General features: G+C 36.9%; 1 protein-coding gene across 5 annotated transcripts in view; it reads right to left on the reverse strand.

Annotated features, from left to right (window-relative positions):
• Nucleotides 1–16,432, reverse strand: part of KCNIP4 (potassium voltage-gated channel interacting protein 4) — a 394,946-nt gene that overhangs the window by 283,211 nt on the left and 95,303 nt on the right. The window contains exon 1 of one of the 5 annotated variants that reach the window (XM_050338783.1): nucleotides 9,916–10,207. The exons of the other annotated variants lie outside the window; for them this stretch is intronic. Coding sequence (XP_050194740.1) covers nucleotides 9,916–10,003 — 88 coding nt within the window. The 5' untranslated portion in view covers nucleotides 10,004–10,207. Of the gene's footprint in view, nucleotides 1–9,915; nucleotides 10,208–16,432 lie in introns of those variants that run through there. 5 annotated transcript variants of the gene reach the window in all.

Here is a 16,432-nt window from a genome sequence, read left to right on the forward strand (position 1 = left end):
CACAGTATGCATTTATCTTACAGGTAAGCTGTAATAGAATGGAAAAGCTAAATTTCCTTACATTGATCAGTAACAATACAGCTAAAATTGCATAAATACATGTATTTAATATCCTTCTGATACTGAAGTAAATAGTCAACATAAAAGCGTAAAAATTGTAGATACTCTTATTTTCTGTAATAACGATTCCTTCCCTCTTTACTGTTGAAAAATACGTGGTAGATCTCCTAATAGGAGATAAGAGTATTAATAATAATTTTTAAAAAAGATGGGCACACGTGGCAAATTGCCTAGTTACAGGTGGAACTGCCTGTGCATCGGTTTCTGCCCGTTGCCTCTTGTCCTATTGTTTGGCACCACCAAGAAGAGCCTGGCTCCATCCTCATGACACCAGGAACCCTTCACATTCTGATAGACACTGATGAGGTCCCCTTTCAGTCATCTCTTTTCTTGGGCGTGCACAGGCCCAGTTCCCTTAGCCTGTCCTCACAAGAGAGATGTTCTAGTCCCTTAATCATCTTTGTTTCCCTCCACTGGACCCGCTCCAGGATTTTTAGGATACCTCTATTGCTTTTTGAGGGGCAGTTTTCTCCCTGATCAAAATGAGCGTTTTTTTGCTTAATGGTACAACTTAATTGACACAAACATTTCAGCAGACTAGCTGGGAAAGAACGGCCTTAGTCCTACACAATCTCAACAGGATGACATTTCAATTACTGACACAGTACGATGCTATACAGACAACAGGTGAGTAATTTCATAGATCAGTCCAGAACTTCCTGTAAGCAATACTTACAATCCAATTAGTTTCTCACAATAGACTACAGCAGTTATTTGAGGAGCATCAAACACTTCATCTGGTAAGTCTTCACAGAGGAAGGAATGCCCTGCTGTTTCTATTCACATCTGTCACTCAGCATTAAAGTTTCAGAGCACTGTGAACGTGGACATTGGGTATGTTGCAGCACTTGAATTCACCTGTGTGTGGCAAGAGGGAGAGGGCTTGAACAGCAATGAAATTTCCAAAACCTGCAGTCAGGATAACAGGTGCATGAAACTGAAGCGGAGTAGTGACTGCCAGCCACTGTCAGCATTTCTGGCTTCCCTGACCTGGATTTCAGTTACTGTTGTAACACTGTAAACTCAAAAGCCAGTTCATTTTTGACAGAATAAATATTTCTACTCTGTATTTTAGAAAAAAATTTGGTTTCAATCTTACAGCTTTAGAGTTCTGAGAGTTAAGACATGATACCACGCTGTCCCCTACCTATTTCTCTTGGCCTAAACTCTTCATAAGGACAGATTTGCCTGCATCTTTATATCAAGGATGAATCTGGTGCACAATAACATAGATGTATCAGTGGCTGTGCATTTATGCACAATTTTATATACTAGTGTCAATCATGCTCTTCTTTGCCCTCTCTCCTTGTCCTCACTCTAGGTTTTCCTTAACATTTTATTTTATATTTTCCCTTCTCTTTGACATTAATTTGCATCTAATTTTCTTTGTTTGTTTACATTTTTAAAAGTTATTAGCTGACTGAAGAAATTTAAAATTTTCACATTGTCACTAAAATGCCCTGATGCCTTTCCAGGGATCCTCAGGAGCTGTGCACACAGGCTACTCAGAGAAGTTAATTATTAATTAATCAGTGAGGTGGAATAGTTAAGATTAATTCGGGCTCTGTTGAGACCCTCTCATTCAGAATTAAAATAGAATTTGGTTCAATTTCCTTGAGAAATGAATTATGCTAAAATAAAATAAGGTCACTTCAGTTCTAATTCTTCTGCAATGTAGCAGTTTTACTTAATTTGAATTAAATCTGTACATGAAGACAATTCCTTAGGTTTCTCTTACATTGTAATTCCTTTCCTAAACTGATAATGAAAGAAGCTTACAAAACTTGTGTTAGGCTGCAGTACAGCAGTTCCAAAGCAGCTTAACGTTGCTGTTTAATATTTTTTTATCTGCAAAAAAATGTATCATATTTTGGGAAAACTGACTAAATGTATGATGATTAGACTCACATTACAGCAATCAAGTAGTTTCACATGCATTTTCTTCAGAAAGTTCTACAGATTTTACTATTTTGGATTCCATGGGCATTATTGCTAGTGAATTAGATGGTTAGAGTACTGACCATATCTGATATGTGATATGCTGAGCATGAGCACATTTAAAACTTGTAAATGAAAATGAAAATTGTATAAAAGAGCGATTTGTTTAAAACTGGGTGTGCTTATACCATTTGAATATATATGTTTATAAAGGTAAAATTCATAACTTTTACATAATCCAAGATAATCTAAATCATCAACATCAGTTGATCATCAACAAGAGTTGTTCATGTCAGTTGCCACGTGTATTCTACTTGATTAAAAATGAACGCAATTTTTACTGCCCACACTGGATGCATCTGAGTGTGTGTGCCAGCACCACATTTGACCAGCAACTCTTCTCTCGAGTGCTGCAGAAACCAGAGCCCCCAGGTCACATCATGTCCTTGTCCCAAGGGACTCATCTGAGGGAAAACCCTGACCTGGGATTTTTAAAGAAATTCTTCTTCAACTAATATAATAAAAATGTGGCCATTAGACTGAAGAATCTACAGACAAACTTTTGAGGAGTAAATGACATAAAAGGCTAATTCCTATTTTCAGAGTTGACTAAGGAATTTATTTTCTGCTGACCTTTACAAATATTATTATAAAACAAATACAAGCGACCAATTGTCTCTTATTTTTCCTGAAATTAAATGAAGTTTATCATGGCTGTCACAGAAAGATTCTAAATGTTGTTTGGTTTTATTCACCTGCCTCATAAAAGGAATTTAAAAAATAACAAATCTGCCAAATAAACGCAGACTAACAAAATTTAGTACCTCATTTCAGATTTATTCAATTTCCTAAATTAATGAGGCATGGGTGCTGATGAAAACAGATTTTTTTTCCCAAAAGTGATAAATGATGAAAATACACACAGTCTGAAAACACAGTAAAGAAAGGAAAGACCACCACACCACACTTTCCATTCTTTTTCCATACCAGGAAAGAGAATCAATGGTGTGTGATGGTTGGTGTCACTATGTTATTGCACATAAAAACATGATTGCTGGTGTAATAGGGCGTAAGGTTGGCTTTCACCACAGTCACATAGTGGTGTGAAGTCTTACCAGTTCTATCTTTTCTACTTAGCTGTATCAGAGCCAGTCACACAGAATAACTAGTTAAAGACTGAAGTGCTGTTCAGTCTAGTTTAGTGCTAGTTCAGTGCCCATGTGTTTCCAAATCAACATATCATTGTCCTTTTGCAGATTGTTCACTTACTGTATATCCAAACATGGTATCATCTATCTCTAATGTTCTTACAGAATTCAAAAATTAAGTTAGTAAATAGGGAAAATATTTTCTGTTAATGCAGATTCACATTCAAGACAGCCCTTGTGAACTGCTAACTATTAACATGTGGTTATCCCAGTTTGGAAGAGACTGTCATTCATGGAACAAACAGAATACGTACTATTACTGCAGTCACTAAATATACACACATATATTGTCATATTTGGCTGAATTACATTGTCATGGTTCTCATTTTTATCCATAGCTTGCATCTTTCCCTTAACTGTGACAAATAAAACTACAAAGCAGATCCAAAAATACAGGGGTTTTAAAATCTCCACCTAAAATCATAAGCTATTAAAACTGCTTCTGATAGGATGCATCCATATCCCCTAGTTAGGCCTTTAATAGAAAGTCCCTATAAAGGAATAAAAACTTAACAACCAAAAAACCAGTCTGTGTACTGTAAGTTCGTATTTATTTCAGTTTGCATCCAAATTTCTAATCTAAGTATACTCTACTCCTTGCTGCTTCTATGCTCCAAGGTACTCTGTACAACGGTCAAAGGAAAAGTACAAACACAGTTAAAAACTGCATTATATTGCATAAAACTGAAACATTCATAATGGTCCCATTTCCTAACATGTTGTGTGTGCAATTTGGTAACTTTCTAAGAGTTCCTTTAAGATATCTTTAACCCTAATATCTAGTGCTGTGTCCTACACACAGCTGAAGTTTTATTATTATCTTTATAAATTATGCCAGTAGTTTGGTCTCTCTTAAGAACATTACAAAACTTAGGACTTTCAAAGGGAAGATCATTAAAAATGACTACAGGATGCTTTCCACTGTGTCATTTGCAAAAGAAGATGAACTGTATCTTTCATTTATAATTAAAATTCAGATTTGGAATGAGAGAATAAAAACTCAGTCTTTTCAAATGAAATGGTTTGCAGCATGGTAACTTAGCCTGTCCATTTCTTATTAACATACCACATGAAGCCTTAAGACTTCAATGAAGACTCATTCAGAAGGATTGGAAAAAAAAAACTTTTTAAAGTAGGTTATGTGATGGAGTTAACGTCTTAAAAATATGGGACGTTTGAGGAAAATATTTAACTGTATTCAGGAGGATATATTTAAAGATTAGGGTATTGCCTTTACATCCCTTATTTCAAGATATTCTTCAACCCACATAATTTTTTCACTACTGCTTCATGCTTCTGTGAAGTCTAGTCTATTTGCCACATGAAGGATTATAAAACTTAAAGTTGAAACATTTTGCACAGTACTGAGTTGCAAATCAGGAAGAGCAAAGGCAGTCTATGTAGGTCCTTTTCTGAAGAGGGAAAAGTTTATAATTTTTTGAGTGCTTAACTGTAATTCATTATCATATATTTTCTAACTAATTACTTAAAATTGCAATTTTCTACAGAAGTTGTTGAAAGTTCACAGTAGGTCTGCAGGTGCAGTATGAGAGGTACAGAAGTAAAACCGGGGGTTTTGTGTGAATAAAGGAAATATTTATAATCTGCTCCAGCTTGAAGCAGAATGCAGCATAAGTTCATTAAGTTAAAGCATTCTCAGTATTTCCCAGCATTTATTTAAAGCTAATTGCTGCTAAGTTCAATACATCTTGGTATTTTGTCTCAGAATACTGTCTATAGAACAGTCTATTTCTAAACAAAAGCCTATAGGAGTGGTAATACACATAGGGGTAGGATAATATAAAAAAGGCATTTTCAAAAGCCAGGTACTCAAACGTGCAATCAACTAAATATCCTGGCAACATTACAAGAAGATTCAGGCAAAATTCAACTAACATATTTGCCAATTTAGTTTGGGGATTTTTTTTTCTTGTTTTTTTCAGATATTTTTCTCTCGGTGTTTGATATTTTACGCTTAGCATCTCTATCAACTAGTAATATGAAGCCTACTCAAAATCTAACTTTGTTAACATTCAGTGTCCACCACACCCTTCCACTGAAGTGATTTCTCTAAGGTAGACTAATACCAAGACAGCACCAGCAGAAGTTGTCAATGCTAATCAGTAAACTAAGCAAGCATAAAGTACAATGTAGAACTTCAAATGAAATCTTGATTGGTTTCTTTGAAACTAATGAGGCTTTTTTCCCTAAACAGAACATGACAAAGGTATCAGTCTTGCACATTAGAACCTGTGAAATTACATATAGAGAGAACATTGCACCTCTGTAAAAGAAAAATTTCTGAAACCCAAGAGGTTCAAACTACCTCATAGGCAACAGCCGAGAGACACAGACCTTAAATCTGGAACTCTTTCCTATTAAAAATAATATTAAAAATAAATGAAAAAAAGACTAATTAGGTTCATGAACAATACTGATTTAGTATTAAAAAAGGAAATATTTCAGCAATACAAAAAAGGCATTTGGAAACATATTAAACCCATGTTTGCCCATGAATATCAGCATTTTAAATGCTCCGTGACATCTTCAAGCCACAGAGTCCTTTTAAAATAATTTTAGTTTATATCCTATTTGCATAAAAAGGGGAACATCTTTTTCATCTACTCTTTGTCTCATGTTGTTTAAGATTACTTTGATAGTTTGGATTATTTTTCTATTTTAATTTATTCTACTTCTCATTTTATTTTCCATACAAGTTAATGGAATACTATTAACCTGCATTCAAAAACGGTAATTCCTCTTGGAATCTATGAAGGAGTAGCCCCTGAAAGCATTCATTGTAAACTGCTATCCCAAACAGTCTTGGACTTTAGGCAGTGATAGGCACGAGAAATACAACAGTCAGAGGAGTACAGGTGAGGCCTCCCACATCTTCAAATCTATGCTCAGATGACGTATTTGTCTTGACAGTAGGTCTGAAAATATTTCTGTGCATAAACAGGCAAAGACTAGAGACTAGAGATTACCTTTGGTAACCTAGTTTATCAAGGAGCCTGCCATCAAAAAGTACATCCCCCATTGACAATTAGATTTGTTTTAACCTAAGAAAAACCTCAAGCCTGTGATCAGTGTTTTACAGCAGTCATCAATCTCAAGATCTAAAAACACACAAACAAAAAGCCCCCGTAAAACAAAAAGTGTTGAAACCGCCACATCAATCCATGGCTTAAGCTACAAAAGCCTGGACGAGTGAGATTACTTCAGTTTGTTAGAGAGAGAGTTCAATTCCACAGGCAGAATTGTTCTCCTTTTCCTTCTTTCTTTATATACATAAATATTTCTTTATATACATACATATATATATACTTTATATATAAGCTAACTGGGAATTTGATTCTGTCCTGTAAAAACTGGTTTCCTTTTTAATATTTAATATATCAGGCATTTAATATAAACATGCCTGAAAAGGACATACTTGTGAAAATTTACCACTGAAGTCAATGACAGTTTTTGTTCTACCATCTCTTTAATCCCTGTACTTTATCAGTTGTCAAGATGACAGTTCAGAAAAACTTCCTAGCCATTGCTCTGATATCACATTTTCTCCATTTTAAAATAACCTGCGACCTATTTCTTGATCTCACAGTGATTTATCTAGTTATTTATAATATGCAAATCCACATTGCATCCAAAAACTAAAGCATTCCCAAGACCTGCGCTAAGTTCTTTACAACAGTGTTTCAAAGAACAGGCACTTCCAGCACATGTCAAGAGTCAGAAGGCAACAAAGTAGGAATTGGTATGACATTGGAAAAACACCATCTTCAAATATTTTAGGGAGTTTGTTTCACTTGTGGAAATACATCAACAATATATAGCAGAAATCATGGAAAATTAAAAACTTTCTTTAAAATACATTCTTTTCACTACATTTTGCAGTCAATCATAGTAACTTGCTGTAACAAAAAAATTTGATAGAGATCTGGATGTATTCAGGCAGAGACTGACACTTAAAACCCATTGTAAAGATTTATGCAGCATTTACCTTCAAGCAAGGGGGTAGTTCCATTAATATTGGTTCCAGATGAGTTGACTATTAAGCACAAGTCTGTGCTTATGTACAAGCCCAGACAGCTATATGAGATCATTTTTATTTTAAACATTGAGATTTACCACAGAACAGATCTGTAGTGTTATAAATGATTGTTATGAAACACAAGCTATAAAACCAGTAATCAACAGCAACTCCTTAGCTGGGCCCATAGCCAGTAAGCCCAGTCTCCCTCCTCTATCACTTTCTCTTGTTTCCTGATCAGTGTAATCATGCCAACTGCAGCAGACTTGTACCCATCTGTAGATTAAGTATATATTCAACATGCCTACCCATACAGAAGGAAAGGATGCATTAAATTCAGTAAAAGTGTTTTCAAGAATGTGTGGGTATAAACGATTAAGTATAATTTAAACTTTCAGGAATACCTGAAAAAGAAACTTGAGGCCAAATCATATCAAATCATATCAACAAGGAAGTTAAATTGTGTTCATCACTGTGCTCCTTAGTAAACATTTACACTTTGAAAATAATTGGTCACTTTAGTGAGAAGATTGCCTGTTTTTAAAAAGTTAAATAAGCACACTGCTTTGTTTCTGATAGCTACCCTAAATTTTTGAATGCTCAAGAGAGAAACAGAGTAACTTTAATATACAAATTACAGTATAACTTTCTAACACTTTCAACTAGACTTTCCCATTCATCTTCATTAATTATCAACTAATTATCAAAAGGATGAATTATGCATTATATTTTTCAGGGGGAACAGTAACTGGTATTGCAACAGCTGAGGTTAATGAGTAGGACTGGGCTATGCAAGAGCTTTTTACAGTGGCGCTCTACCTCTCCTGGTATTTCAATTATTATCACATTATCTTGATCTTTTTGCTACACCATTTGAAGATGATGAGGTCTATCAACATAATAAAAGTAGTAATACATCATTACCTCTAGTAAAAACAAACTCAAAATCTCCTAGGAAGTGTCTCAGCTCTTAAAAGTTCCTAAGAGTGTGGGTTTTTTGCTTGCTTGTTTGCTTTATGGAAATATGTTTGAGCCCCCTCCACTTGGCTTTCCAGTAATTTATCATCGAAAATGTGCTGCTTAATTATAAACAAAAGAACTTCTTTTAGTGGTAGCATAAGAATCAGTATCAACAGAAATTCTTAAAAATGGTTTCAAATTGTGAACTTAGAAAGCTTGCAGCACAAACGTCAGCCTGAGAAATAGCGTAATGTGTGCATCATATCACTAGATAGGAAAGGAAAAGCTTGCATGACTTTGTGAAAAAGAGCATGGGTATGAATTTCTAACATAGCTTGCTTCTTGCATCATATATTATTTAATTTCCATAGCAACTCACAGGAGCAAGAAGCCCATGTTTTCAGAGAAATCTGAATTGATGCAATTCACAAAAGACAAACTACAATACACTAGTAATGGTACAGAAAATAAAGGCAAGGAAATTCTATGTTATCAGACACTCAGAGTTACTAAAAAGCTGTGTCACATTTCCCTAAGTTACAAGCATCCTATAAAGTACTCACTGCCAACGCTTGTGCCACGACCTTTATAGCATTGTAACACCAAATCTGATAAACTGCATGCATCAATACTTCCAATTACTGAATTAGTGAGGAGTCTACTTTGCTCTCAAATCTTTTTATCAGTGCCTAAACAAAAAACCTAAATAACCAACCCACCACCACCAAACAAAGGAAACCAAAAAACCAACCAAACAAATGCCATCAGCTGAAACTTTCAGAATACTTGTAGCAAAATAAATGGTTTTTAATTCTCAATAATCATATTAGTATAATTGAATATTATCTGATGATGATGGAATTGCACCTTTACAAGGGAAAAAAAGTAACTGAAATCTAGAAAGAAGCACAAATATATTTCGTAAATACAGAATGACATAATGTAAGCTATTATATTTGTCAGTTGTTGAAAACAGTCATAGAAAATGCCAAATCGTGAAAAAGCATACTTTCCAAAGGGCTAAGAAGAAAAAACTACAGTGTCTGTTCAGTCTAGCTTAGAAACCTTATCTGATACTGTCCAATTTGTTCAAGGTTACAGAAAAAAAAATGCCTAAGTAAAGTTGACAATCACTGTTTCAAATTCTTTAAGGGCACAAAAGCACAAGTGTTTTTTAAAGTTTACAAACAAGACACTATAACATCATATTGACAGTTTTCAGCTGATTTACATCTTCAGATAAGCAAAACCATGCATTTGAAAAAAAGAATGTAGTCTGTTTGTCAAAGTAAATCAGCCCAAAAAAGGGTGAAATAAAAAGCATAAGATTCACCCTTTCTGACCATCATGTGTCTTCTCTGCATTATCCTTAACATATACAGGTGGACAGGTGATAGCACACACATCCACAGCCCAATTTGGATTCATGTGTGTAAATGGTTAGAGAATGTCACGCTGCCTAAACACTGTAACATAAGACTATGCTCTGCTTTCATTTTGCTCAGCCACAAAACAGTTCACAGATCTTCTTTTATTCTTATTTACAAGATAAAAGGAATGATAATATAGAACAATGACATCTCCGTATTATCCTTAGGCAATTCTCTTATTATCATGCTGCACAGCTCGACTACAGAGAAAAACAGTCATTACCTGTGTGAAGAGAACCTGTGATTAGTCTGAGAAGGTACTGAGCAAATTTCAATATTTCCCGCTTACACCGCTTCCTACAGCCACTCATCTTAGGCAACGAGGTATTCCTCTGAGGAAAGCCTGAAGACTTTGCCAATAAAGGGAACAGTTTCTGCCAGCAAACTTCTGGGGGCAGTTCACAGCTTCCTCACGGCCGAGCAGGCTCCCGCCGATCTAGCTCGGGTGGCTGCGAAAGGGACCCCCCGCGGCAGACAGCGGTGCGGGGCGCGGGCGCTGCCACGGCTCGGCTCGGCTCGGCTCGGCTCTGCTACGCAGGGCACAGCGCAGCCCGGAGCAGGCACAGCCCGGAGCAGGCACAGCCCGGAGCAGGCACAGCCCGGAGAAGGCACCTCGGCGGCCCCCGCGCCCCGCGCCGGCCGGACCCGCGGCAGGCGCTGCCCGCGGGCGGCTCTGCGGGCGCGCAGCCCGGCGGGCGGGGCGGGGCCGCTGCCTGAGCAGCGCAGGCACACACAGACACACACACAGACACACAGACAGCTCCGCGCCCCGGCGGCGGCGCCGCTCGGCTCTGCCCTCTGCCCACGGTCAGCAGGCGGGCAGGGGGGAGCCGGCCGGGGCACAGCATTCCTCCATTTCTGTGCCGCGGAGCGGAGCGGAACCCACCCGGCAGCAGCGCCCCGCCCGGTCCGGCGGCGACAGGTGCCGAACGCCGCGGACGAGGGGACGGTCTTGCCCCGTCTCACCTGCGGGAATGTAATGGAGTTGGGACTTGGCGGGGACGCCCCGCCGCCTTCCCTCTGCGTGTCGGCCTCATGCCCCGTAGCCTGCTTGAAGGTCATGGAAACCCCAGGCCACGGCACACCTGTACGGAAGGAATAAAGAAGCAGGAGCCCAAGTGGTACCTCTGTATGCCTGCTGACCTGTGACAGGATGGAAACTGGCTCTGGCACAGTTAATATTTTGTGGTTAGGATCCCTCCAAGAAACTGTCTTTAGGAAGCTAGCTGCATTCCTTACTATTCCGTTATAAATTCATTATTTTCCATCTTGCTTGAGAAGTGTTTCTTGTTAAAAAAAAATCATCTGCTGTAGTCTTCATTCATGACCACAGAACCCAAAGAACATGTTTTCATTTCCCTTGGAGTGCTTTCCTGCACTACATAAACATGGAGAGCAGCTCTATTGCATTAGAGGGTGATGCAATATGTTATGCTTAATACAGTTAAAAAAAGACAACCCATTAAGAAAAGCTTAACAGAAGAAAATCACTGTCTGATCTAATTTCAGTGACAGCGTTGACCATAAAACATTTTGGTGAATGCCTTTAAAAAATTACAATAAACACAAATGCACCTCTTCAAGCTATTGTCTATATTATGCAGTGAGCAGAGATAAATACATTATAGGCACAATACATCAAAGCATTATCAAGGTTGCAGTTAGATGACACAGTTTCTGTGTCTGCTGTCTAAGCACAAGCATGCTGTCTTATGCTTCCAGTGAGGCTACACAGATAATGGAAAGAACCAAAATGAAATAGCTCACAGAAGCCCCCAGGTTACCTCAACACAAGGATTAGTCCAAGAAGGATCTGGGCAAATTTCAGTGTTTCATTTTTGCACTACTTCCTACAGCCGCTCATCTTAAGCAGGAGCTAATTTCTTGGCAAAGATTTCTGAAAAGCCACAGAGGAGTTTGGAAAAAAAAAACAACAAACAAACCAAACACCAAAACACAACAAACGCCATCAAATTCTGAGGCATTGGAGATGGCAGTGTGCCTTACAAATTCCTGAACTCCTCTGGTCTCTCATAGGGAAATTCCTTAAATATTTAGAGGTGAAGAGATACTGAAAACATAAGTTTGTATCTCTTTAGAAGAGGACTGAAGAGGCCAATACAGATGGTTCTCAGCTGGACTCCTTGACCTTCTTAATCCTTTGACATCTGCAATTGCTTTATAGAATCTTTCGTAGCAGTGTTACTTCAAAACAAAGAACTGAAAATAACTGAAGCTTAAAGAACTGGAATATTGGTTTTCAAAAGCCATAAGAATGCCAACATAAGCCATGTTTTGCAGGTGTTACTCCCCCCACAAAAAAAACCCCGCAAAAGTTGTACCAGTTTTGACACTGTTCATATATCTTTTACATTTCAACATAGCAATGACAGTAATTTGAAGAGATCATGAAAGGTTTTTGATTAGTTCCATCAAGATACTTTTAACAAACAGCACAGTATTCTGATAGCAGTGTATATGAATCTAGCTCCCAATATTTCTCTGCTCAGCAGAAAACGCTGACTAAGACTAAAGTTTTTTTGCCCCAGATCAGCATAGCAGATTAGGGGAAAGGGGGCAGGAAGACTGTAATAAAACCACTATGATTCATGACAAATATAATGAAATTATGAAGGAAAGCTGAGGAATATCAACTTCTGTATATTGGTAGTATATCTTTTTTATTTTTTTAACTGATGTGACACACTAAAATCTTCCATCAGAATCAGTCTCTTTGCACTGAAGTATATAAATATTTCTTATATCTATAAGCTAGGTCCCTCTCTAATAATTCATAATCCACAGATCTATTTAAAAAAGATCCTATTAGTATCAGAAGGATCTGGATCAGTTCCTAGAAGTTACTACTTTGGAATCAGGTACTTAGAAATTAAGGTTTAAAACAAACTATTTCAGTACAAGGAAGAGGAGTAAAACACATGCATACAAAACAAAAGTTTTTTTCAGAAATTAAGAAAAATTAAATGGAAGGAAAAGGCAAAAGTTGTTTGTAAACTGGATTTTCAAATTGTTGCACATAGTCCAGCTCATGGGCTCACAGAATAAAACACAAAATTATTTTGTTTTCGAATACTTGGCAGTAATAAAATCACTGGGGAAGAAACACATGCAGTTTTTGACCAAGACTTTCCACAACTGCAGTCCAGTTTAAAAGCAAAATGGAAACATTTCCCTGAATGAAGAAAGCATGCTATAGAGCAGTCAAAACAAATTAATTGATGATAATAATAAAATACTGTCTTCCTTCCAGGGTTTCTACACAAACTATGAGAAAAATCATAAAAACCTTTGTCACCATGGCAAGAAAACAGTGCAAAACCATAAATTTATGAAATCAAATTCTTTTCAATCAATAGATGAAATTCCACATGCATTTTTATAACTTTAGTTCTCAGCACTCTAACTGGTCTATGCCCCAGGCAAACCTGTTGGCAACCAAAGTGCATCCTAACCATATTCAGATGCAGGTATACACTGCTATAGCTTTAATATAACACTACAGAAGAAAAAAATGTACAAATCTTGTAGTTCAGAGCTGGTCAGTATTAGCAGGTGTGTAGAAATGGCAAAGACTCAAATTTCAAAAAGCACAGTATAATGGCTTAGGGAGACAAAAAAAATCCATCACAAATATTTGATGAGAAGAAACCCAATGGAATAAGGATGACAGTGCATGCCAAATATAAATTTGCTAGTCTGGGAATAAAAAACATAGCAGTACAAGCTGAAGTGACATATACAGAGCACAATTTCATCGGCTTCTTGCAGGCAATTTGCTTTGTATACCTCTTTAATTTGTACACATTCCTCTGACTTCAAAGAGCAAAATTCCATCCTGAACTAGCCCTTGCTATTGACTAAGAGCAAATTGAAATCTTATAACAAAAATCAACTCAATTAAATGCTTCAACCTCATCAGAAATGGTAACCACAGGAAGTCAATCAGGAGCACAGGAAACCTGTATACAGTTTCCTCGATGTTGACTCTAGAGGCTTTCTTAACCCAAATACCAAATTCCACAACTGAACATTTTTATCACAGGATTTCTAACCTTCTCATTTAAAAGAACAGCAACAATATTTACAATCTACATGCATAGCAAGCAATAACAGATGGGCAGAAACCAACAGATGGGTGAACACAAGGTAACAGCAAGATGTTTATGATCAGCTTAATAAACAGCTGCCACAAGTAGATGACCATCATCAGTTCTCCTTTCAGTTGCTCCCTGCCTATCATAAAAGTAAGGGTGCTCCTAAATCACAATCCCTAATGTATTTATTTTAATAGTTCTCTGGACTTTTACTTCTTGTCTCAACAGTACTGTGCACTGAGGTGTCCAATGTTCACCATCATTATTAAAGTGGATGCAGCAGGATTAGAGTCATTCATCATAGAAGTCACTGGAAACTGCAGAAGTAATTCCAAATTATTCATGATGTCTATGAAAGTATCAGCCACCACTTTTAGCCACAGCCAGTGAACAGCAACAAAAATTCTCTTGCACGTCATTTGCCCAAATTTAGTCTTGGACATTAACACGGACCAGAGATGGTTATATGCTAGAATATGAGCTGGGGAAGCAGAGATGCAGGCACATGTTCTCTTCCTAACTGATCAATAGTAACATGCTAGCTACATTTACTTAGTTTAAAATGGTTATTGTTCTTTGCTGTCTGTCCTGAATGTTATAGTGACAGCAAAGAAAACAAAACTATTTCTTGCTTCATCCATTCCCTTTTAAAACAGATGGCTAAATGGGATGTGGATATGATCTCGTTCTGTCTTGTGTGGGAAAAATTACTTCCACAGAGCCCAAGACAGAGAGCAAGAGGACTGCCAATTTCCCTGGTTATGAAGACAGACTTATTCACTTTCTTTCTTCTTTTTTTTTTTCTTTTAATCCTTCATAACACAATTAAAACCTTCCTATTAGCCCAACTGTTACTTATCCAAAATGCATACAATGTTTTTTAATGCATAACACAAAATAATACAAAATCTTTATCCTGGCCTATGCCACTGAAAATTAATACAGTCTTTCTGCTTTTGTCAATAGTTTTTAATTTCTCCAGAAAGCTTGCTAAGAATAATATCTTCAAACATCTGTTGCTGTGTTTAAAATAGGACTACAGAGAAATGACTGCTACCTCATGCTGCTTGCTTAATATCAACAAATTATACATGTACTCCATTCCAATAGCTAATACCTGCAAAAAATAAATTACTTTCATTGCTGTTATAGTTCCTAGGTTCAAACTTAATTTTCTATTACATTTATGGAGCTTAATAAAACATGGTGGCTTAGCTCACCAGAACATAAAATCTTTGACCACTGTAACAGAAACACGTAACACATTTGTGTCTCTTTTTCCTAACTTCCCTGTAACTAGCTGCCCTGACAGAAAGCCTTTTTTTACCTACTCAGTGTCCTTGAAGCTTACCCCAAGGATTCATTTTCACACAACACTCTAAAATGATACTGCAGACAGTCAACTAGGAGCTACAGCTGCCTCAACCTCCCACATGGTCCACACTTGCCTAATTAAATATTCATCACTCCAGAATGCTGCAGTGTCAAACAGGAGCAACTTCCCAGCGTGACCTTCCTTAGCCAGCCAGAGGTTTTTGCTGGAGAGTAAGCAAGACTGGGACTTACTTGCCAAAACATAACATGGCATAATGCAGTTTTCATGTTTCGCATTAAGTTGTGTGCATGCACTGTAAAATTCTCACTGCAGAAACCAGAGTGCTATCTTTTAGTGTTCAATATATATTGAATACCCATGTGCAAAGCTGCATGGGCAGCATTATCAGTATACTTCCTGCAGAACACTAAAATATTTTCTTCCTTATTATACAGATGCTGTTTTAGATATATGGTCATATCTTACAACCTGAAAAGATAGTATTGCCGAGTATTATCAAATAACTCAAAAAAGATTCAGGCATGCTACTATCAATTATGTAAAGTTTTTTGGTGGCTTTGGACTCTTATCTTTTTTTCACATATGTCCTTCATAAGACAGTTGGGTTTTGCCTCCAAGATGACAGTTATTATAATTCATTTTAGTTGTACCAGATTCTGCATATATTTATACCTGTAGTTAATGGAAGAGAAAGCTGAATTTAAAAAATCAGAAGGAATCAACCTCCCTGCTATAGAAACTTTCACTGTAATAGCCTATATGTTCCATAAATCTTTTGAGATTTGATATAACTAAAGCATATCCGTATTCTGTCCATACAAAATAAAAATGCTATAAAGCTTTCATTTTGACCCCAACACCTACATTAATCTGTTAAACAGAAAAATATCAGAAATTGGCTGCAAACATCTTTTATTTATGCATACTAGGTATGCAGCATTCTTAGGAGAACAGAATAGGCATTGCATCAAATCAGCTATGAGAATTTTTAAGTATAGTCACCATGTACAACTTGGACCAGTAAGTAAAAATATTTATAAGAAATATGCTTTCACCACACATATGTAGTAACATCTATGTATGTATAAGTATGAAATACACATATAGTTTTAATAAAGGTTGACTTCATAACTTCACTAATTTTATTCAGTCATCTATTGTAACTTCTTTGAGCACAGGTTTTCCCATTTATCAAAATTTCCCCAATTATCAAAACCTAGATTTCATCTTCACAGTCAAGGGCTTCCCTATAGTTTTTTGGGGATTTTCTTTCCCCTTGCATTTTTGGT

Source organism: Myiozetetes cayanensis, unplaced genomic scaffold (assembly GCF_022539395.1).
Source record: "Myiozetetes cayanensis isolate MyiCay16 unplaced genomic scaffold, myiCay2020 scf7, whole genome shotgun sequence".
NCBI classification, from domain to species: domain Eukaryota; kingdom Metazoa; phylum Chordata; class Aves; order Passeriformes; family Tyrannidae; genus Myiozetetes; species Myiozetetes cayanensis.